This window comes from Myripristis murdjan, chromosome 1, assembly GCF_902150065.1.
Source record: "Myripristis murdjan chromosome 1, fMyrMur1.1, whole genome shotgun sequence".
Classification (NCBI taxonomy): Eukaryota; Metazoa; Chordata; class Actinopteri; order Holocentriformes; family Holocentridae; genus Myripristis; species Myripristis murdjan.
The window spans coordinates 34522440-34545965 of NC_043980.1; the positions used below are offsets into that span (position 1 = coordinate 34522440).

General features: G+C 42.1%; 2 protein-coding genes across 10 annotated transcripts in view; both read left to right on the forward strand.

Annotated features, from left to right (window-relative positions):
- The first annotated feature begins 1106 nt into the window (after positions 1-1106).
- Positions 1107-14270, forward strand: card14 (caspase recruitment domain family, member 14). Its single transcript, XM_030053992.1, has 20 exons — positions 1107-1462; positions 1813-1950; positions 2045-2370; positions 2461-2619; positions 2709-2828; positions 3035-3160; positions 4940-5089; positions 5243-5356; positions 5473-5573; positions 7342-7397; positions 7713-7770; positions 8654-8870; positions 8947-9073; positions 10394-10634; positions 11136-11199; positions 11306-11426; positions 11666-11830; positions 12400-12518; positions 13016-13131; positions 13876-14270. Exons 1-20 carry the CDS (start codon positions 1249-1251, stop codon positions 14081-14083), a joined length of 2940 nt encoding a protein of 979 aa, XP_029909852.1. The 5' UTR covers positions 1107-1248; the 3' UTR covers positions 14084-14270.
- Positions 14271-15522: 1252 nt separating this feature from the next.
- The window catches only part of LOC115364623 (E3 SUMO-protein ligase CBX4), a 72200-nt gene continuing 64196 nt past the window's right edge, over positions 15523-23526 (forward strand). For 2 of the 9 annotated variants that reach the window (XM_030059134.1, XM_030059128.1), the window contains exons 1-2: positions 15523-15609; positions 19349-19414. The gene's annotated coding sequence lies outside the window, so the exon portion shown is untranslated. Of the gene's footprint in view, positions 15610-15655; positions 16119-16881; positions 17062-19348; positions 19415-23526 lie in introns of those variants that run through there. The other 7 variants (XM_030059184.1, XM_030059200.1, XM_030059158.1 and 4 more) reach the window with 6 other exon arrangements.

Below are 23526 nucleotides of genomic sequence, written 5' to 3' on the forward strand. Positions count from 1 at the left end.
TGGCATAGTGATGGCAGAGGTATGCACTCCACTGAGTGCTTTTTAGTCAACTATTGAGGAAGATGACATCATGTGTGAATCATTATTTGGGTCAAGTCTTTCACTATGGTAACTCAGATGAGCAGCGCAGTTTCCTTTTAATCTTTCACCCACCCCTATTCATCGGAACACTCAAAATAGCTTTGTGTCTGTTGCTGTGTTTTATATTTTGCTGTGTTTTACACTTTTACACTTAGATTTGTTGCTTACATGTGGAAGGCCTGTCACTGTCAGCCTTAAATAATATGCTGAAAAATGTGGTCTTGAGCCACCTTGAATCCATGGAAAACCCCAATGGCCATATTCATACATCTTGCTAGTTTGTCTTTTGTATCATATGGCCTTTATTGCATCTCTAAACCATTTATGGTGCAGTAAACAATAGCCTCTATATAATAAGGGTGACAGTATGAGTAAAACCCTTTGACCTTCCGCTGACAACCTTGGTCAACTATGCCTCACACTTTATTTCCTCCTTTAAAGGACTTTGAACTTAAGCGCTCAGTGTTTGCTCCTGTCAGTGGTCGGCTCTTTCTGTTTGCTTGTCTGTGATTAGGAATTATTAAGGTGAGCTTGCATGTCATCTAATGTTTCTGGGTTGAGAGAGCCTTTGTGCCTTGGCTGTGGTTTAACTCCATTCAGCAAACAGTAGAATATGGCCTCATTCATAAGTAATTGCAGGAGCGAGTCAGAGGCTTGTGCCTCAAGCACATATTGAATGAGTGCTTGAAAGCAAATATACGTAACAAAGCCACCAAGAGTGTGAATGGAACAGACTTGTGTGGTTTTATTTTGTGTGGCATCTGTATGCGTACCGGATGTGTGATTTTGTGTGTGTGGGAGAGAAAAAGAGAGGGTGGGTGTGTGCCTCTGTCCTTTTTGCAGCAGTGTTTGTTTGTCCCCTCATATTGTTTTAGTCCTCTGCCCTGCACTGCAAAGGTCTTGTCTTTCAGGTTTCCTCCCCCTAGGTACAAACACATGCTTTGACACCCACAGGGCGTGGAAAAACCTGGCCCTTTTATAAGGTTGGAGCATTTCTGACTCTTCCAGTCAGTCTGCTGTTCCTCTTTCAGAAATGACACTGTGATCGCGGGTGCAACCAAGTGTGTGTTTGCATGTTTCCTTGACACGCTTTAGCTCTGCCAGCTGTCTCAGCAAGAGGAAACCATTGCTGTCTCCCACACACACACACACACACGCACACTCATCATGGCAGGAGAGTGTGTTCCTGAGGGTCGAGATGTGAAGGAAATGGATGAGGAAGAGCTGTGGGAACTGATCAATGATAACCGGCACCGGATCTGTCTGGGGGTCCAGCCGTGCATGTTGATCCCCTACCTGAGGCAGGCCAGGGTGCTCAGCGAGGTGGATGAGGATGAGATCCTCACATGCCCCAGCCTCGCCAACCGCTCCATGAGAACCAGTGAGTGTCTTGCTTTGATTTATTGCTTTTGTGATGTTGGTCCTTTAAGAAAGCTCTTGAAACTTGTCTGAAACGTGCACATATTGGCATGGAAAAGTCCAAATTCTGTTTGAAATGATGAATCTGCTCAGGTGGTAAACAGCCTCAGCCTTGTTTACACTGGCTGGTGAGAATGTCCTGCTCATTATCAGTTTTTTCTCTCTGAAGGAAACTGTTGTTGCATGGCTTTTGTAAATGAAATCTGACAAACATATGTTTATACTGTTTGGCTTGGCTTAGAAATTCCTGGCTTTAGAGGCTTTGATTCAAAGGTGTTTGGGTGTTCAGTCCTAATCCTCTGCCCTTCCCAGGCCACATGCTGGACCTGCTGAGGACCCAGGGGAGAAACGGTGCTGTGGCCCTTCTGGAGAGCCTGATGATCCACTACCCCAACCTGTACACCCAGGTCACAGGACGCAAGCCGAGCGCCGAGCCCTCCAGATTCAGCGGTCTGTGGCTTTATTAGGTCTTCCTCAATTTTACGGGAAAACTTGTGATCCGCTTTGTTTAACTCATGTCTGCTTTGAAATGCTCTCCTGTCAGGCCTGATAAAGTACTCCGAGCTGACAGAGTATCTGGTCAGAGCAGTGACAGGGATGCAGAAGGAGCTCCACGAGGCCCGACAAGAGGCCCAGAGATTCAAGTTACGCTGCGTCACTCTGGAGTCGGAGATCAGCCAGGTCATGGAGCAGGAGGAGAAGTCCAGATGTCTCCAGACAGACTGCGAGCGCATGAGAAGACACCTGGCTGCTGCGCATCGAGAAGTCAACAAGCTGAAAGACGAAAAGTGCGACTTTTTTGTGCGTTACACGGCAGCCATCGAGGAGAAATCAGCGGTGAACATCCGCTGCCGTGACCTCAACCTGCAGGTCAGAATTCCAAATTTGAGATTAATTGAGTACAAACTGATGCCGTGTTTTTCCACGGTGAAAACAGAGTGATTTTACTTTTCTGAGCAGGTGTACCAGCTACAGACAGAGCTGCGGAAGGCCCAAACTGAGACTGACTTCCAGAAGCGACGTTCGCTCAGGTGCGCCTCTCCAGCCGAAACACAGCAGCTCCGAGAGGAAGTCAGAAGTCTGCGCTGCCAACTGCTGCAGGCCGAAAAGTTCAAACCGGTGAGCCGAGAACGCAGTGGCGTAAGATTACTATTGTGTTTTTCTTAGTTTCCTGAAAACATCTACTATGTCTGCCCTCGCATTGTCAGGCCAATGAGGACATCCTGGTCCAGGACCTGATGGAGGCGAAGGAGGGCCAGAGGGAGCTCGGGGAGCAGCTCAGGCGTTACAGAGAGGAGAATGAACGGCTGCTCAGGGAGAAAGAAGAGGTGCGTGGGTTTCCCCAGTCAACACCGATAATGTCTTGTCATGTGTCTAATTTAGCATCACATCAGTCACAGGAAGTGCCCACTCAACATTACTCCCCCCCCCCCCTCTTCTTCCCGTAAACATCGTTTGTCAGATCCTGTGCATTGATAAGACATTCATGAAATTTCTGCAGCCTTGTCAGGTTGATATTTGTATTTACTTTCAGCTGCTGGATCAGAAGGAGTGTCTAAGTCTGCAGGTGGAGAAGCTGACTCTGGACTGTGACATGTACCAGCAGAAGAGCACCGTGATCCAGAGCCAGATGAGAGATCTGCAGGCAGAGAGAGACCAGGTAAGCGGCTGAGAACAATTACACCTCTGATGCGTCATGTTTCAAGTGAACAGTAATTCAGATTTTGCAGCATTTTTTTTTTTGTCACTGTGTTTTCTCAGCTTGCTTTGAATTAATTTTCCGTTGCTTCATGTCTCTCCTACCTGTCTGAATGTCAGTCAGCCATCACTGGATTACAAAGTGCTGCATTGTTGAGAGTGACGGGTGTCAGCCAGCTGTCTAAATTTTTACTGACTTGCTTGTCTTTGTCATATTGTGCACTTATTGTTATTTATGTCACTTGATGAAGTTGAACACATCTGCTAAACCAAACCAGTGTCATGGCAGTTTGCGATACAGTAATGAAATTAATGTAAATTAATATGAAAATCAATTAAATTAATATGAAATCAATAGATTCATGTACATGGGTGTGAATTGTCAGTTTTTGTTTTGTTTTGTGACAATCAGCACAGCGTTGAAAGTAATGTGTTTCAACTGGGACATGCTTGGTGCCTGTACCACATACCTGAGGTAATGTGGGGTGGTGGATGTCAGTCAATGCGATTTTTGGACTTCAAGTCTCGTGCTCATTGTTCGATTCCCATTACATCATATAGGGTTAACATTTTGTAACTTTAACCATGACATTTTCTCAACCTTAACCATTTCCTTTCGCTAACCTTAACCAAGCTGTGATATTGACTAAAGCTACAAGAATTTAGCCACTTCCATTAAAGGAAAAATTGTGGCGCATGAACAGGCAAATTCATGGTCCTGGACACAATGTGCATGAAAAAAATGGACAATTCGTGTCCTTGGACATCAATCTGTAGATTAAATTTTGTGACTACTGCATAATCTGCTGTGAGACAGGGTTGGCTAAACTCATTCCTACTGGAGATACTGTTCTGTCTTACTTAAGAGTGCACTTAAAGTAATAATTTGGAATATTTTACATAAATGAATGTCTCTGTAATGCAATATTGTTGAATGACAGCATACAAGTGAATCAACGGGTACAAGCTCATGGGGGAGGAGGAGAGGGGGGCTGGGGGTTTCCTCTTTCTAAGGAAAAATCATCTGCAGTGCGGGAAGTGATGTGTTATCTTTAAGCTATATTTGGAATATGTATAAACAGATAAACAGAGCAACATAGTGACTTTATTATCACAGCATGTTGGGCCAGCGCCTGGTGACACCCAAAATCAAGAAAAACAAGAATCTCAAGGATTACCATTTTAACAGGCTGATCAATAGCGCATGTTTCCATATGTTGGAGAGCATGTGAAGAGAAGGACAGGTTGACATCCCGCTGACGCTTGCTTTGTTGATTATAGCCGTAATGTGGTGACTGGACTGGGAAACACTCCAACCATCCCCCAGCAACTTTCTGACAATATGCTGTATGTAACATTATTGGTGTCCTGGTGTGTGTCTGCACACAGAGAGGCAGACAGACACACAGCATTAAAATGTCATGTACCCCGGTGTTGGGGCACCACCAGCATCAGCAACTGGCTCCGGTTCATCTTTGTTCAATCAATCCTGGACGGAGGCTCATCTAGCTCTGGGCTGTTTCAGGTTTCAGGTGGTTTGTTAGCAGTGCAGCCAACACACCCAGCTGTCTGAGCCACAGTTATCACATGCACTCAGCTGTCTTTGTTTTCATGGGAGGTATGAGCCGGGATGAGTGTGTGTGGCGGTGCGAATGTGAGACGAGGAGTGTCTGAAAAACCCCACACACGTGTGTAGACAGTCCACTGGACGTTAAGTGAAGGTGTGAAACTGTGCCTGCAGGCGTACCTCTCCAGGGACGAAGCCCAGGCCCAGATAGCTCGGAGCTTGGCTGAGAAGGACATCCTGAGGTGCCAGCTTGTGGAGCTGCAGGAGAAGGTCTTCACCCTGCGAACCAGAGGAGGTCACCGAGAGCGCATAGACACGTCTGAGGTGAGCACACACACACACCTACCTACACCTGTCTCCACACACAGCACACATGTGGCAGGCAACTAATGAGGTTCATGCCCTGCTCTCTCTGTCTGCATGTATGCATGTGTGTGTGTGTGTGTGTGTGTGTGTGTATGCACATGTGATAAGCAGCTAAGCTGGGAGAGCCAGGGCTCCAGCAGTGAAGAATGCAGCACCCCACCTCGACCCAGACTGCGCCGCATGCAGGCAATCAATCCTGCATCTCTAAGTTCCTGTAATTCAGAGGTGTGTGCATCTGTGTGTGTGTGCATGAAAAAAATAAATGAAAATGAAAGTGAAAAAATACAAAATGACATCTTAATTTTATAATTTTGTGTTTTCATGTGTGTGTGTGTGTCTAGTGTGAAGATGCTGTACCAAGCAGTATACGATCACGAGTTGCAGAGCCGCCTTGTCCAGAGTCTCTCCGCAGGCGGGAGGAGGCGCTCTATGCAGACAGCAGGTGTGTGTGTATGTGTGCACGTGCGAGTGTGTGTGTGCCTGTGTGCGTGCAAATGAAAGTGCAGTATTTGTACCGATTGAAGTGCTGGCACCATTTCATCACCATAAAATGACATAATATATGCACATTTCAAGGGTCACATTTCACTCTGTTAAACTGCGATGGCCTGAATCCCTGTTGTAAACATTTTGTTAGATCTGTTATCACCATCACAAGAACTCAACACGTGTTTACTGGGCAGTAAAGATGGCCGCTTGCTGGGTGTAGATGCGCATTGAGCTTCCAGCAAGCGGTTGTGCCACATGGCTCGCTCATTGTTGTTTCAAACTGTTTATGTTTTAGCCAAACTGCAATGCCACTGAAATAATGTGCATCCAATTTGAAATGCCAGGCTTTAGAGGCAAAAATATGCCACTTCCTTGATCCCATGTATTTCAGAGAAAATTCATTGGGTGGTCAAATGAACGTATTAAATTAAAATTAAATATTTAATATCACAAGTAACCAGAGCTTCCTGCCTCTGTGTCCACCTGCTGATGCACAGCTCTCGGCTGAGCTCAGCATCATCATCCTGTGTTGCCCCAGAGGTGTGTGTTGTTGCCATAATAAACAGGGAGGCTGCATTTGGTGTCGCTTAAGTAAAATTCGGTGAGCATTTTCATGGCAAGAATTTAAAATGATTTCAGGATGCACAAAATGCCAAGATTTAGCGGTGGGTGGTTGTAATGGTTGTGAAAAATAAACATGAATTTTTGCTCAATCATGACATGGATGCCTCCTTATCGTCTCAATAATAGAAAAAAAGATGTTGCCATCTTAGAAATGTCAAGAGAAAATGGTAAAAGAAATACCAATATATACAACAGATGTACCGGTATGTATTAATTTCACTATTTTCTGGCAATTTACTGAAGAAACTTCATACTGTGGAAGAGAATGACAAATGAAATGCTTAAACTGCTGTTGAACAACAATTAAAAATGTCCCATTGTGAGAGCTGTAAATGGAAGAAAAAAAACTCGAAAGCCTGGCATATGAAATATGATACATGTTTTTTTTTTCGTTTTTTTTTTACCATGTTGAACTTGTTTTTCATGTGCCAGGCTTCATACTTTAAGCTGGTATCCAACCAGCAAGGTCGCATGGACAATTTGCCAGGAGAAGCTTTATCTCAAGGTCTGACTGACCTCAGTCTTTGTTGTTGTGACATGATGACATTCATCTCCCACGGGGCCTCACATAGACTATCATTTACAGGGGTAATTACTGGGATTAACTGGGATCAAATTATACCGAGCAAGACACAAGCGAGCACAACAAAATGTAATTAAACACAGTTTAATAGAACACCTCGAGACTGTTAATCACATATGGTTTTGTTTCAATGATCTGGACGACCCGCAGTGAGCAGCACGCCGTTAGAGTAAATGAACAGATTTCACGAGTCTTTGCACGGCTTCACATTTTATTTGGAGCTAATTCTAGGCTCTTCTCCCGAGGCGGCTGCTGTTGCTCTGTTGTAGTTTCATGTTTACAGTCTGGACAAAAAAATACTGCTTTGTCATCATGCAGCCACCCGCTAAACCAGTTTCTGAGTCGCAGCGTGCCGCACAACAGCCACAGACTTAGTTATCACAGTAACATCTGCATTAGAGCACTTCCCTCAAGACACTAGCAAGTGCGTGGAGACAGGAAGAGACAGAAATCTGATTGAGATAGCGAGAAGTGTTTATAAAAGTGTTCTCTCTTTTTTCTGTCTTGGTTTCAGCGTGGACATGGGTGAAACTGACTCCACGCTGGACGACTTTGTGTTCCTCCCCTGTGGTATATATCCATACATGCATACATACATCACAGGCTTATGAGTGTTCTTTGAAAGATGTTGAAAGATGTGTGTGTATAGCCTATACGGTATGTGTTTGGGTGTGTGAGTGTGAGAGGGAAAACCCATATTAAAAAGCGCTTCCTAAACAAAACACAAAGTCGTGCATTTGGCTTCCAGGCTCTGCATTAGTCACTGCATAATTTTGGATGTTTGCCTGGAATGTGAAGTGACACATTAACTCTGGGACGTTTTTTGGGAGGTAGGGGGAGCTGCTTGGTGCCAAATCAACAGACAATCTCTCTTTTGTTTTGCAGAGGGGAAAGTCAAGCAGTCACCCAGGCAAGCTTCTTCCTGTGGCAAAAGCTCTGATTGGTGAGGCACTTCAATTTAGTTATCAGATTATTGCACATGGAAATCATTTTATAACATTATGCCTTTGATAATAAGTGTATTAAATGTAGGACAGATATCAGTTCTTAAAGCACCAAACCAGTGACTCTACATGTTAAGAGTAAAATATAGATATACTTTTCCTCTCTTTTATCCAGCCATTGGCTTTCATCCATTCCACTATGATATGAAAATGAACTTTCAGAGACTTCAAACGTTCTTCACACCAGTATTCCATCACTGTAATAAAGTCGTCCTCATTAGTTTCCCCAAAAGCAGCAGCACGATTGAGTTTTGATGACTTGACATTTGTATAGAGTGAAACAGTCTCTCCACTGGAAAATAGCCCCTGGGGAAACGTTTGCTATTATCATGTCTGTGGTTTATGAATGGAGATGACTTTGTTAGCTCCAAAAGCAGGGGACTATAAGGTTTTTAACTCAAAATTCATGTTTAAAAATCAAGAGATTTTGATTAGCAGCCCTAATGATTTGCAAAATGGTTTACTGAAAAAATGTAAAATGTGATTATATTATAGAAAATTCGCCAAACATTCAAAATCACTGGTTTGGTCCCTCTAAATGTGTTTGACTAACATACCGACCCTCAATCCATGTACCAGCAATCTATCTCTCCTTAAATATAAGAACTCAATTTAGATTAAAAAAAAATATATATATATATATATATATTATATTATATTTTATGATATGGTGTGATACGAGAATTCAGACCGCAGATTTCAATGGCCTTTATCTGTGCTCAGTGTGGAGGAACATTTTTGTGTGTCATTACAGGAAACTGTCATCCTCACAATAGTTAAAATGATTGATGAAACATTCATGTGTCATTCCTCTGTCCTCAGTCTGTCGAGAACATCGGCCCCTCCCTTCCTGATGCGCTCTCGCCCCAAGGCCATCCGCATCACCGGCCGCGTCGTCACCATCTCCTTCCAGGGGGAGGCGCTGCTCAGCCAGCTGACAGTGGTCGGGGGCAACAGGACGGGTGTGTTCGTGCACCAGGTGACAGAGGGGACGGCTGCCCACTCTGTTGGCATAAGCCCGGGGGCACAGATAGTGGAGGTGAGAGCGGTTGTTCAGAGAGCTGCACGTGTGTCGGGTGCTGGGAGTGTTTCTCACTGTCCTGCTGCTCGTGCAGGTGAAGTACGAGCACAACCACCAGGCTCTGAGGATGGTGCTGGCAGACTCCACGTTAGAGGAGGCTCTGTGGGCTCTCAACCAGGTCAGCGGCTTCTGCCACCTCTCCCTGCGACCCAGACAAGATGGTACGTCCCACAGTAAAGCATTCCACATCTTTTTTTTACAAAGATATTCATCTCCTTATGAATTATTTCTATGCTCACAATCACAAACTCCTCCATCCTCCTAACCAAAGTTGTACATCTCATTACAAAACATTTTTGCATTCTCATGAGTAAGATGATAGGCCTACATCTGGCTGGTCAACATCTCTCCATGCTTAACCCCACAAACTCCAATTTTCCCTTAAATTTCCCATTAAGTAGCTTCAAAGTTAGAAAAAGCTTTTTCCCTGTTGTATGACGAAGATACATATTCTATAGATTGATGGTTCAGTGAAACCTCACTGAAGCTACTTCACACATCTTTTGAGTGAAATATTGAAAACCCAAAACACCATTGTTTTATGTCTGCCGCATTACATCAAATAGAGAACATCTACATGTTTTGTGCATCATGTTATAGACGTCCATGAAGTTCAGCAGGGTATATTTAGTATCTTTGGGGAAAAAAAATGTTATCTCACATGTACACACCCATGCAAGGAGAAAGTCCAAAGGCATCACTGCACTATATGTTGCAACAAATCACAAATTGCTTGAGAGGTGTGCACTTCGCTGAAATGAGGCCATGATGTTATGGAGGTAAGTCTGGTCCTTTTGAGGTTGTGGAGATATCCATCCACTGATTTGCCTCTCACGTTGCACAGTGTTAAATCAGGACAGGAAATAACGTTGACGAGCCTGTTCCTGAAGGTATGAGGCCTCTTTTAACCAGTTACAAACCTGTATTTGGTGTGTGACGCAACACCTAATTTCCTACCATGCACTAAGGCAGGTTCTATTAGAGAGGAAAAGCTGCACTGCATGTAATGTGTTGTATCAAATCCGAACCAATTATGAAGCGCTTGCAAATGAGTTCACAGTGCACAGTCACAGTTCTGTCAAAAATAACAAAAATAACATTTGTAGTAATTTAATTAATTAATTAATTTAATTTAATTAAAGATAAACACTCACAAAATAACTCCTGGAATTAATTGAACCCACACTGATAATATAAAACAGGGTCAGAGTATTTGGTTATTTTAACTATTTGACCAGACAGTTACAATACAACATGGTGAGTTTAGGGTTAGTCTGGGGTGTATTTTCAGCAGCGCAGACGCTACAGAATGACCATAGAAACATTAAAGGAAAATCATAGGAACACTACAGGCTGCAGTGTGTCTGTATGATCCTCTCGCGACCACTCTGACTAGACTAACACAACTAAACAGCCCCTCTGCCCCTGTTTATGGTCATTTTGCTAACAAGGGGTCCTGTACCTCTGTTCTCTGTCCTCAGCCTATGAGAGCCTCCTGCAGCAGCTGCAGAGCAGTGAGTTGTCATCTGGAGACTCTTTCTATGTGCGTGTCAACATGTCGCTCCCTGGTGGCCCCGGGGGAGCCCTGGCAGTGTCCTGCAACGACATCCTGCATGTGACCAACACATGGCCTGCTGGCACTGAGGGCTCTTGGTGCGCCAGCCACGTCCACACCAGTCAGCAACTGGACCTCCAGAGTGGCACAGTGCCCAACTACTACAGGTCAGACAGCTATTTTACATAGATGGAATCTGCGACTGATGTACTGATGAGGAACCTGGACATGTGGGTGTGCCATAATAATCTTTATTAGCAATACACACCGCATTAAACCGTTCCCATAGATTCCCCAGGGTTTTTGTAAACAGAGGAAGGAAGACTGAGTCATCATACACAAGAGGCAAAATGCTGTCTATTTTGTTTTTTCTTTCTCATAAGTTTACTGTAGCCCCTACAATGCTCAAATAAAATGACTCAGTTTTAAAATATTCAGTATACAAATAAAATAAATGGGAAAAACTGACATGACTGGGACTGCTCTTCTATTCATTCCATTTTCAAATGTAGTGAATTAAAACTGAATTCAGCTGAACTGACTTGGTGCGACAAAGTGTGACGTGCAACAGCCTGTGTTCCTCCTCTTTAACACTGACCTCCTTCAGCAATATGATGCTTCCATGTCACGTCTGAAATATAATTTGATCCTTATTTCTGATGTTGCAGGGCACAGCGTCTGCTGATCAGAGCGATTGAAGACATGAGCTTCCAAACCAAAACCTGCCGAAAAGTAAAAACAATCACATCATTAATCCATGTCAAGTCATCCAAAATTGTGCTGCAGAGATTCCGAAACTTATTCTTACATGATTCTTATATTCATCTCCCCCCTCCAGGTGGAGCGTGTGGTGGCCAAGGAGAAGCAGAAGGCAGTGAGAATTGTTAGCACCGGCCGGCAGGGCAGGAACCCGCTGTGGGTCAGCGTGGAGGACAGAGAGGCCAAGAGCACAGAACCAGGTACAAGAACCCACAAGTACATTCCTACTTTACTTTAGAGATCTCTTATATTTGCTTTTTTTCTATGCTGGCACTTAATCTAAAGTGCTTTTATGAATAAACCACTGAAGGACTTTAGTATTTTTTATTCCTGCTTTATTGAGAGGGGATCAGGAGAAAAAGAAAAAAATAAAGCACACAGGCACAACACACAGTAATGCTGCAACTACACTTACAGTGTATATTTTTGTCCCCTCCAGTTGATACATCTGCACCCAGGAGCTGTGTTACCCTCATGCCCTACACCCTGGTCACCCCCCACTACCCACCCATTTGTAGGCCCATCCTGCTGCTGCCAACCGTTCTGGGACGCATCCTGGACAAGAAGCTGGCAGCGTGGCAGGGCTTCCAGCTCTGTCAACCTGGTAATGAGATCTGAAAATACTTGATTGTTCTCATCTGAAATGACACCTGTATGAGCCATGCGTTTGTTCCTCATAACCATTTCAGGTGAACACTGCCTACCCCCCCAAATCCACATCCATCAAACTCATACATCGCTAGATATTTTTACTGTGAGCCAAGAAGACCTAAACTTTGTGAATGCATAATAATGAAGAACAAAAAGCAGAGAGGGTGGATTGATGTGGTTGGATTCTGCAAAGATGAAATGATGAGATAAAATGAAAATTTCAGTGATCTCGGGGGCGAAACTGGGGTGCGGCGGCAGCAAAATAATAGGTTATGGAGAAGAAAAAAGAACAGGGTATAAAGAAAAAAATCAAAGCATATTTAAGGTAATACAACACAGCATACTGAAGATAAAACTACAACTAGAGTGTATTGAAGATAAAGATACAGTGTCTTCATGGTAGCACAGAATGCTGCTGGCTCAGAAGATAGGGATGATGATGAATGTGATGAACTCGTGATCGTGATGTTCTTTCTCCCCTTCCTCTCTCTCTCTCTACTTCGACCCACACCCTTCCTGCAGAGGAACTGAGCCCCAGTGAGCATGCAGCCCGGCTGCAGAGGTCTGAGGTCCTGGAGGAGTGTGAGCAGGGAGGAAACCGCTGTTACACTCTGCAGAGCGTAGAGAAAGTTATGCAGAAGGTAAGAACATGGTGCTGACACACCAGTGATGTTGCAAGGTTGCAACGTTGTCAATTTGTCACTGGAAAGCTGAGGAGGACATGGCTCAGTGAACTATGGTTACAGATATGACAGTACTCAACACTAAACAACCTAGTTTTAAAAAAAATGACTGGCAATGCGCAATGTATGTTATTTTTACAGATCATGCTCCTTTACTCCTAAAACCATAATTTCTGATTTTTCTTTAACTTTTCCCTCAAGTATTTTTTTCCATATTGTACAACAGTGGCACATACATATTCTGTATCTGCTGGTTGCAGTGCTTCATTGAAGCTACATCACGCTTATATTGAGTGACATATTTTAAACCGAAAGGTGCCACTGCTTTATAGCTGCAGCATTACATCAAATAGAGAAAATGTCTTATTCATCATTTTTGGAAAAATTCCCTGGAATTCAGCAGGACACATTTGGTATCTTACTTATTAAAGAATTAAATTTCCTTCATCATTTAGGGGATTCACTGTGTGCTTCCTTTGGGGCTGGACTGCGTGCGTCGGCTGCACAGGGCTGAGATCTTCCCCATCATCATCTTCATCGCCCAGTCTGCACGGAGCGCCCGTAAACTCAGGTAAACTCACAGTATAAGGACAGCAGTTCTTGCTTTGTGAAATCGCTGACCTCGTTGTGCTGGTTTCACTGGTGCAGAAACTGTTGACAACTTCAGATAAAGTGTGATGAAATGCCCGGTTTCAGTTCCTCCATGCCAATCTCACTGATCTGAAAAATGCAACACACTGGGTGGAGAGTGCATTGCATGTTAACATCTGGAAAAAAAAAAAAAAAATGTTTTAGTGTTTCTCATCCCTTTAAGTTGACATCTTACCACTTAAAATGTGAATACATACTGACATACATTTACAAAGTCAGCCTCACAGTACAAATGAAGAATGCAAGACATACAATAGACAGCATGCCAAACATTTAAGCATTATGAATCATGTATAAAACTGTCATGATCTCTTTGTTTTCTCTCAGCCTCTTTTTTTTCCCCTGCTCACACCTTTAAATGATCTATTAATACATGCTTTGTGGAAAAATTCCTTCCTTGGACACCCTTGCATGGTTATATAACATCAATCTGTGATGATCAGTGCATTTCAAGGCCATTTTGTGCTATAGCTTTGTAATTTACTTCTCACTCTTCCTGCGTTCCCTCTGTCTTCCAGGAATACATGCATTATGTTTTCATGTGTGTAACACGTGAACTGCTGTTTGCCTTGTATCCCAAGACGAGGTCAAGGACAGTTTCCATCTTAAACGTGCGCTTAATTTGGATTCTGCTTTGTTCCGCTCATTCTTGCAACACCTGCAGGTCAAAGCTGCACCGCCACGGTCAGTCTGAGGAGCAGCTGCTGGCGTGTTCCCAGAGCGAGGAGCCCTTACTGGACAAGCTGCCATGTCTGTATCGCAGTGTGGCCTCAGACTCCTGGTGCGACAGCAACGCCCTCGTCAACAGCCTCCACACAATTATCTGGGAGGAGCAGAAGAAGATCGTCTGGGTGGAGCCTGACCTTTGGTGAAAAGGAGGATAGAATACTATAGAATAAGAAATATGAGAAACCACAGATGATAGACTCACAGAATATAAATTATTTCACAAAGAGCATTTTAGGATTTGTTGAATATGAATAGATGAGATTAGAATACATAAGCATTACAAAGCACTTTTTTCTAAACTTGAGTATGTGTCTATGATACGTACTGTTTAAGTAACTGAAAAATGAAGGAATTAGTGGTATGATGCTTTTATTGTGCCATAACATGTCTGATTCAGAAATTTTATCTACATTATGTTTGCCTCTCTATGTGAGGCATTACAGGGGTTTTGATTTCAAGGCACTTATGATGAAAACCTATCACTTAATGCTGTGTATTGTGACTCGTATGGACTTTGTCTCCACAATATGTTGTAGTTCAATAATGAACATGCTCCAACTAGGAGGGGTTCTCACATAACAAGCCTGTGTCTCTTTCACAAGGGGTGAATACTTGATGGTCTGATTGAGACAGAATGCATTTGAGACAGTATTTTGTCAAGACATTAGGATTAAATGGTGGGACACAATTGTGCCATGTGCAAAATGGCGGGATGAGATATCCACCATTTGAAAAATGTGACACATGTTCTCCTTATTTACAGCCTAAAGAATGTACTTCTTAAGGGAGAGTTTCTTTCCTAAAATAGATGCATGGCATTTTGGAATGAAGTTGTAGGTTATAGGTAGGTTACTGTTGGTTACCTCAGATTCAGGTGTCATTGTCCGTTAACAGGTGATTGTGGATTGACCGAGGTTTTTACAATCAGCTCCTCCCTCCTCCCACATCTATACAAACAGTTCCTCCTTTCCTCCTCCTTATCTCATCTACCCTGTTCTTCTTCTTCATACGTAGCCACGCCAGGCATAAACATTCACCACCCACGACTTTACTGTCATGGAAAAAAACATTAGACAGCTCTTGTTACATATGTACCTGTGTCTTTCTGTGCAGTGTGGTTTGAAAGAAACTGAGAAGACATGAGGTTTCAGTTCTGTTTCTCCAGAGCATCTTTTATATTATTTGCCTAAATTATTTCCATTTGTATGCCTCTCATGGGTCTTCAACTTATTAATAAATCTGTGATTTTTTTTTTTAATGGCATGTTTGCATTATTTCCAAGGTCCCTCTGTGCAGTAACATGCTATAATTTGTTCAGCTTCACAATCAGGTTCAGCTTGAGAGATTAAAAAAAAGCTTAATTAGTCAGAAAGAGTAGGCTGTGGACTAGCTGAAGCAGTCCAGTGCTTGCCTGCTATTTTATGTAATTTTTAAATAATGATAGATAGATAGATAGATAGATAGATAGATAGATAGATAGATAGATAGATAGATAGATAGAAAGCTACGATAAACGGACAGTTTTAAAGGGACAGATTTCCAGATTTCCATCATCTCCCAGGTGGGACTAATTCAGGCTTTAACGAGCAGAGCTCAGGGCGCATGCGCAAAGGATCAGCTCTCCTGGCTCTCCCAGCCGCGCCCCCAGCAGAGGGCGCACGACGGACAGGTAATGTCAGGCCAGGGAAAACCCTGCAGCCCAACCCTACATAACTTTATATTGCTGTTACTGGGATTTTTTTTTTCTTTTTACTGAGGTGAATGCGCCGTGTTTAGCATAGGCCCGTGTCTCTCATACATTTGACCTGCAGCAGTTTCTGCTTTTTGTTGTTCAGCGGTGAGAGCTGGACAAGACGTCATGAGCCGGAAAAAACTGGCTTCCTTCGGTTTCTGCTCAGCATTTGGCGATTTTTAAAACTATATTTTGTATTTTGGGCAAATGTAACCCTAACCCTAACCCGATAATGACTTAGCCAACTGAGCGGGCATGAATATCCTGAGCTCACTGGAGCCTAGCTGAAGGTGGCCTGAGTGGTTTTCCTGTCCTGACACTTCAACTTCACCGTTAGCTGACATTTTGCCCCGGAAATCTCTACATGTGACGTCTGAAAGCTTCAGCTACAGTAGGAAACTGAAACTGTGTGAGCAAATTAACCCATTCCGAGGATAACACTCAATGTAAGACGAGCCCAAAGGTGTAGTTAAATTTGAATGATATGCCTACTTTTATATATACATATATGTGTATACATAAAAATATCTATCTGTATGTGTGTGTGTGTGTGTGTGTATGTATGTATATGAGTGTGTGTGTGTGTATATAGATAGATATATATAGAGATAAATATAGATACAGATATATATAAAATTTGTATTCATTCACTGAGATGTGAGTAGAAATCCCACGTTGGCCCGCAGAGTCCTGAGACAAATTGCACAACACCCTATTTCCCCCTTAAGTCTACAGTTAGGCTTTTTATTTATATCCTGTTCTGTTTCATTGGAGCTGGTCCAGAATGTGTGGCTTGACGACATTACAGAGTCTTAAGCTCTTGTGTTTTGGCTGCCTGAGGAAGTGGCTGGCATGTAGTCAAACCAAACTGTAGCAACCCCTATACACATTTTAGAAAAATACATAGGCCCGCTACAGCCAACAAATAACACAGCAAAATGTCCCGCAGCAGGTCAGTAAAGCTTAAGACAATCAACAAGACCTCATAGGAACATTGTAGCACTATTACAGTGATTTTTTTTTTTTTTTTTTTTTTTTTTGAAAGGCGTACCTGCATAACAATGTTACATTTGTATTCTGCTTAGACTGTATTTTCATTTTGAATTCGGTGATATTCCCCTTACACCTGCGAGCTAATCACAACCAGTTGATAATAAGCATCCAGCTATAGGCCTATTCTATGCGTTTTGCATTATATTTATGTTCCAGGCTGCAGATTTGAAAGAAAAGAAAGGGGCTGCCATAATGTTGCGTGGCCACACGGAGGCGGCAGAGAGAAGTGAATGGCAGACAGAGGGAGTGGTTGGGAGGAGAAGAAAACATGGTTCCCGCTGAGGGGAGGAAGAGCAAAAAGGGATGAGGGGACACTTTGATTTCTCGGCACAGCGAGTAAGCACCGCTGTGTTTCATCAGCCTGTCGTGCTGTTTCTCTGGCTATTGCCCAACTCCTCATTTCACTGCCTCTGTTTACTGGGCAGCAGAAGACAAGGATAATCAATGCTCCACCTCTCCTTTTCTTTTCCCTTTTTTCATTGCTCTGGTGGTGATTATTGACTTGGTCTGTTTTTTTTTTTTTTTTTTTTTTTTTTTTTTAAGATTTCCACTGAATCAATTTCCTCTCTTGGAAGACGTTTTTGGCTCCGTGAGGATACACCCCCCCAAAGCAACCCCATCACCACTACCACCAGCACCTCCTCCCCTGTTGCTGGGAAACCACTCCAGTGATTTGTGTGTTGTCAGAGTGCATTATAGACAGTGACATAGAGAGAGAGGGGGGGGTACACGGTGGAAAATGACTACATCTACATCAACACTGTCTCTGCCTTGCTTTCTATCTTGCAGTGTCTCCGTCTTTCACACACATACACACACACACACCACACTGTCTCAATTGCAGCACTATGAAGCTAGATTAATGTCCTTTGATTCCTCTCTCTCTCTCTCTCTCTCATTCTCTCTCTCTCTCCACTGACTTTTTAACTGGGCTGAGTTTCAGCTTTTGGGATTAAAGGAATGAAGAATGTATTTGGCAGCAAAACTGTTGGGGAGAATAATATTTGATGTTTATTGACAGAGGTTGGATGTCAGTGCAGCAGGCCTGCTATTTGCAATTATTCGAAGTCCGCGTCTGTGCATTTGAGTGTGTGTGTCTGTCTGTGTCCATATGTGTGTGATTTGTTGTGTCTGTGTGTGTGAAATTTACAGCCGTGAGCCGTGCCTGGGCGTATGTGTGTATGGTTTTATACCACAGTTTCTCGCACAGTCCATCACAGAAACACGTTTTGCTGCCAAATTCCCCTCTTCTAGATGTGAGAATAAAACTGTCAGTTTAATTAAAAACAACAGGGCCTTTCTTGAGCTCTCCTATACACTATACAGTTATTTACTCAGCAACAGAGCTAAGATTGCTGGCATTCTCTAGCAGTTTTGTAGTAGCTGTGGGATTAATGGCCATACATGTCGATGTAAGTTATTTTTAAACAGAATTTACTCACTTATACCATACAACACATACAATAGAGAGTCCTATATCATGACTGGTAACACTGGTGAGCTGCAGTTGTAGGAATGAGGCTGCAGGCTGATATTTAGAAACACATTTACAGTATGGTAGGCCTTTTTACAACATTTTCATAATAGTATCTAACATTAAACAAACACAAGGATTTCATGTTGTCCCTATGCCATCAAAAATGTATTTGCTGATGTCAAGCAATAAACACTCACTGTCTTCCACTCAAAGTTCAAGGCAGAGTGATATGCCAATTTTTCAAAAACAATGTAAGAATAGACACGTGTAATTTTCAACAGTGAAAATGCTGACAAAAAAGCTGTAAATTGTGATGGTAATGCTTTGGATTATTTCATTATGAATATACTGAATGGTTTTTCATACCGTTCAGCTTAATTTGTTCACCAGGGATTTCACACAGCACCAGAAAAAGATCAGTCAGGAGGCCATTTGTAACATCTTTCCCTTTCATAAAAATAAAATAAGAGTTCACCCAGTGGCATGCAGATCTCCGCAAGGCATATCACTTCTCAGTGCTCGGACTTGGTGACAAACCACGCCTTTTCATTTACCAGGAGAAAGGAAAACACAGAGGCACTGCCTGCGAGTGCCCCCTTCTCCAGTGCTTAGGCTGGTGAAAAAATAGTAAAATAGTTGAGGAGTTAGCAATCAGTTGTTATATAAAATAGGTTTTTCAAAGGTTTTGAATCACTGTAACCATGAGAGGCCCTTTATCTTACCCTCATAACTGTGCACAAAGAAGTATTAGGCTGATAGGCAGCGTGTTATGCGGGATAGGCTGTGGACAGACACACACACTACCAAACGCAATATCTCCACCTGGCTACTGCCTGATGCAGATAACAATAATGGTATTTTGATGATTTGTTGATTAGCAGCAACCATAACCAGTGCACACTGTGATGATTGAATGCTTTTTCTGTTGTTAGTTTTCCTTGCTGCTTTGTGGCCTGCTTTGATGGGATTTATAACTGAAATAGAAATCTCTCTCTCTCTCTCTCTCTCTCTCTCTCTCTCTCTCTCTCTCTCTCTCTCTCTCTCTCTCTCTCTCTCTCTCTCTCTCTCTCTCTCTCTCTCTCTCTCTCTCTCTCTCTCTTTCTTTCTTTCTTTCTTTCTTTCTTTCTTTCTCTCACCCACCCACAGAGTTGACCCACCGTTGACCTGGCATGGTGTGAAGCACGTGAGATAGGAGTGTCTGCAACCACACGTGTAAGTCTCTCCAGGCAGTCATCTGTCTGTCTGTCTCTCTCTCTCTCTCTCACACACACACACACACACACACACACACACGCAGTGCTCACCTTGAGCACACTCCTGTATCTCCCTGTGCACCAGCATGGATTAAGCCCACATGGTAATTCTGCTCAGTCAACAGTTTCTCCACACACAACCACCGTATCAACAACCAATCCAGCAGCTTTTATGACAGGTCGCCGTTTGAAGCTACAAGACATTGCATCTTGTGCTGTCCAGCTCATAATATGTGGGCCCTCATGTTAGGTAATGTGTCATTTTTAAATGTAAATGTTATCAAAGCCCAAATGTGACAATGCAGTTATTCTTTTATTTTAGTCCACATCCTGACTGTGCACCTTAATTTCATTGTACATATGTGTATAATGACAATAAAAGTATCTTATCTCTTATCTTATGTGACAATGCAGTAACAATGCATGCAAAAATGTGCCTTTTGATCAAGGCAATCGTAGAAGGAAGCCAGAACCCATGTAAAGAGTGTGCTCCTAGTCTGTAGTCAGACTAACAATAGTATACAGTGTAGTAGAACTGTTTAACTTACATGAATGGAAACCATTTTAAACATGTAATCACTTCAGACACACCTGTGTGCTTAAGCTGTGTATGTGTAACTGGTGAACAAGAATGTTATTTTTGTCATGTCCTCACAATCTGCACATGTCACGTGTAAACCGGATTATTAAAGCAGGTGTGACTTTACAGATACATGTAAATGGATTCATTGTATTTTCATTTTATTGAGATATTGCTGGTACTCCATAGCAACTTCTGTGCACTTGTAAATATATTCCTGCTGGACTGTGCACTGGAAGAAATTCTATAACAACCTTGAAACTCCTGCATAGTGCATGAATCCATGGGTGCTACCCTGGACAGTCATATGTGGCTTAGATGCGTAATCAGCATTGTTCTGAGATTTAAAAAAAAACAAAAAAAAACAAGATGGTGCCTCAGAGCCAATGTAGCAGAACTGTGACCTGTTCCATGCAGATACCGTTCAGCCAGTTTCAGTATTGATTGTCGTTGAGTCATTGCATGCCACACATTATCAAGTACCAAAGGAATGCAAACAATTATTCCTGGCATCCGAATTAAAAACAAGTACGGCCTTCACCATGGTTACAAAACTGCATGCATTGTTAGCAATAAATGTTTTTATTGACATCCAGCATGATCACCCAAGGACTCATCCGACAACACCAGTATTTTATTTTTAAAAAATAAATGAATAAATAATAGCATTTTAAAATCTAAAGTAAATCTTTGGAATAAGATTTCTCTTCCATTTAATTTGTGGTTAAGAGATTTAAAACAAAATCAAAAAGTCATCTCTTTTTTTTCTAAGGGAAAAGAGATTTTACAGATACCTACAGTATAAATGGGTGAAAATAACTAATTACATTTATTCATCTCACTGTAATTGATTAGCTTTTTGTGTGCTTGTATGTTCAAGTATTTTTTAAATTACTAATTTTACTCTAACTCAAGTACATTTTTTGTAACAGTATTGTACTCAGCTACATTTTCAACCTCATCCACTACAGAGTACAAATTTTACAAGATCTCTTCAAGCATCACAAACTGGACCAATGTAAATTGACAAATTGCAGAGCCTTACACAGTAAATGGTCAGTCAGCAATGATGAAAAGTTATCTGCTTTTAGTTTGTTTGTATACTTTTTTTATAATTTTCAAATTTTCTTAAAAGAATGCAGCCTGAACTTTGTACTCTCATCCTTTTGGAACTGCATGGAAAAGATCATATCTAACAAAGTTATTGTTTCTAATAATGTAACTCTGTAACTTTTACTCTAGGTGCATTTCAAATGAGCTGCGTTTTACTTTTACTTAAGTCAACTTTTACCAGAGTACTTTTACTTGTCAGCACAGTAACAAGTAGTCATTTCTAGTACTCTTTCCACCTCTGCCTATAAAGCAGAAGGCCGATGTTGGGCGCTTTGCTTCTTAAAAAGATTTCTGTTGTACAGTAGAAGCACTAGAATGGCAGTCATCACTGTTTCATTCAGTTTAACACTCACATGCGTTCACCCCCATCACCCCCCACTTTCTTTTTCTCCCTGTGGCTCGCTCCCATTCTTAGCTGATACAGAGGGTGCAGGGAGGGCTGAGGCTGGCTGTGAGGCTGTGTGAGGAGCCATTGAGGCAGAAGGTCAGGGAGAGTCAGAGACACACAATGCCAGGGTCAGAGCCACTCTGGCAAGGGCCGGGCCGTTTGGCAGAAGCAGCGGACCCCCGCGCTGGCAAAGCAGACACTCTGGGGAAAAAGGAGGATTCAAGGGAAGACAGAGGGAAGAAAAAATGAGGGAAAAGAACATGAGTGAGAGCAAGGAGAATCAGTAAATACAGGAAGCAGCAATTCATGGTGTTTTGGATTTAATGAGAAAATACACTTTTGGGTTCTTGTTCTGTAAAAGATGGCATTTTCGTTGCTGTTTTGTCTGTTTTGATTTATTATTTCTCAAACCATGACAAAGTGGTCTGCAGAATGATAGTCTGAAATACAGTTTCAGTTTAATTCCCATTTAAACAGTGGAGCAGTGAGACAAGAGGCACAAGAAGCGTGACAAGGCATTATTATTTAAAGAAAAAAACAAAATAGATGATATAGGAATTTAAGGATAGAAAAGAGAAGACAACAATGTAAGGTTAGCAAAAATCTTTAAAAAAAAAAAAAAAATGACTGTAATCCCAAAGTTGTAGACACAAATATTTTAAAAATGTAGGATTCAAGGATTCTATACATGGAAAAATCAGGGAAATGATGAAGTGTGTTGGGCTTGGAAAACTTATGGAGCATGATACACATGCAGAAAATTTTGGACATGTCTTGGAAATTTTATATTTTCAACTGGTTATGTATAGAAGAAGGAATATAACACCAGTGAACAACTTTCTTTATTAAAAAGGGATAGTCGTGAGGGAGAGGACTATATATTAAATCAGTCAAATCAAATAAACTATATTGTCCTTACAGGACATTTGTCTTGAGCTCCTTGAGCAGGTGCTGATAAACAGCTGCATACGCCACACTACACAACACACAACAATACACAGTGTCGTATAAAAAAACACAGTGGCAGTGAATATACATATAGTGTACAATATACAGAAATGACAGTGCCAGCATGTATATGTTAGCCTACGGCCACTGTACAGGCAACGTACAGGCATCATCCGCATAAGGTGCTGTCGATAAAAAGGATATAAAATGAATATGAAATAAAAGAATATAAAGTGCATGCTGAATAGTTAATGAAAATTCATGAGATTTGATTAGCAAAAATGAATAGGACACTTGTGTTAGTCGTGCCGCTTTTCATTTCTTCATTCTGTTATTGCCATTTATTCACACAGAAATCTTTTGTCTTGGTTCTCCTTCCCACTCAAGGGACTCCAGGAAGGTGAAATGTGGTTAGAGTGGCCTGTTCTTTGGTAAAGTGGGCTCGTTTTCAAATGTTTGTGCCTGCGTGTGGGCATGTGGGTATGCTTGTGTGTACATGCTTGTGTGTACATGTATGTGTATATAAGAGTGTAGACCTGCATGGATCAATGCAGGCATGTGTGCGCACATGCAGGATGTGAGTTTAGAGAAATAAGGGAATTACATAGAACACTGTAATGTAGCCATCAATGATGTTATAGCTTCAGAAAATCTTTGGGTCCTCCATTAAGTGATATCTTCAAGTCAGTATCATTTTGATGCTGCATGATATAAAAAAAGTAATCACGCCTTGCAGTTTGAAGCCTGTAATGTGTTCCTAAAGCCCTCTTCAGTCTATAAAGGTAGCCTTGGCTGGAATAACCACCATCTATTAGCCGCACTGCTGTTACCCAGCCAGGAGACAATCAATACCCTGTGATAATGATGTCATTTACTCACAGTAAACCCCAGATAATGATGAGACTAAAGGTCTCCTGTTATTACCTCATTTCAAAGGCTTTGTTTCAATGCTGGCATGACTTGTTGTGCAAGACCACTTCACATTCGTTATTAGAATAATTTTTAATTGAAGCTGTCAGACAAAGAGCCATATACTGTAATA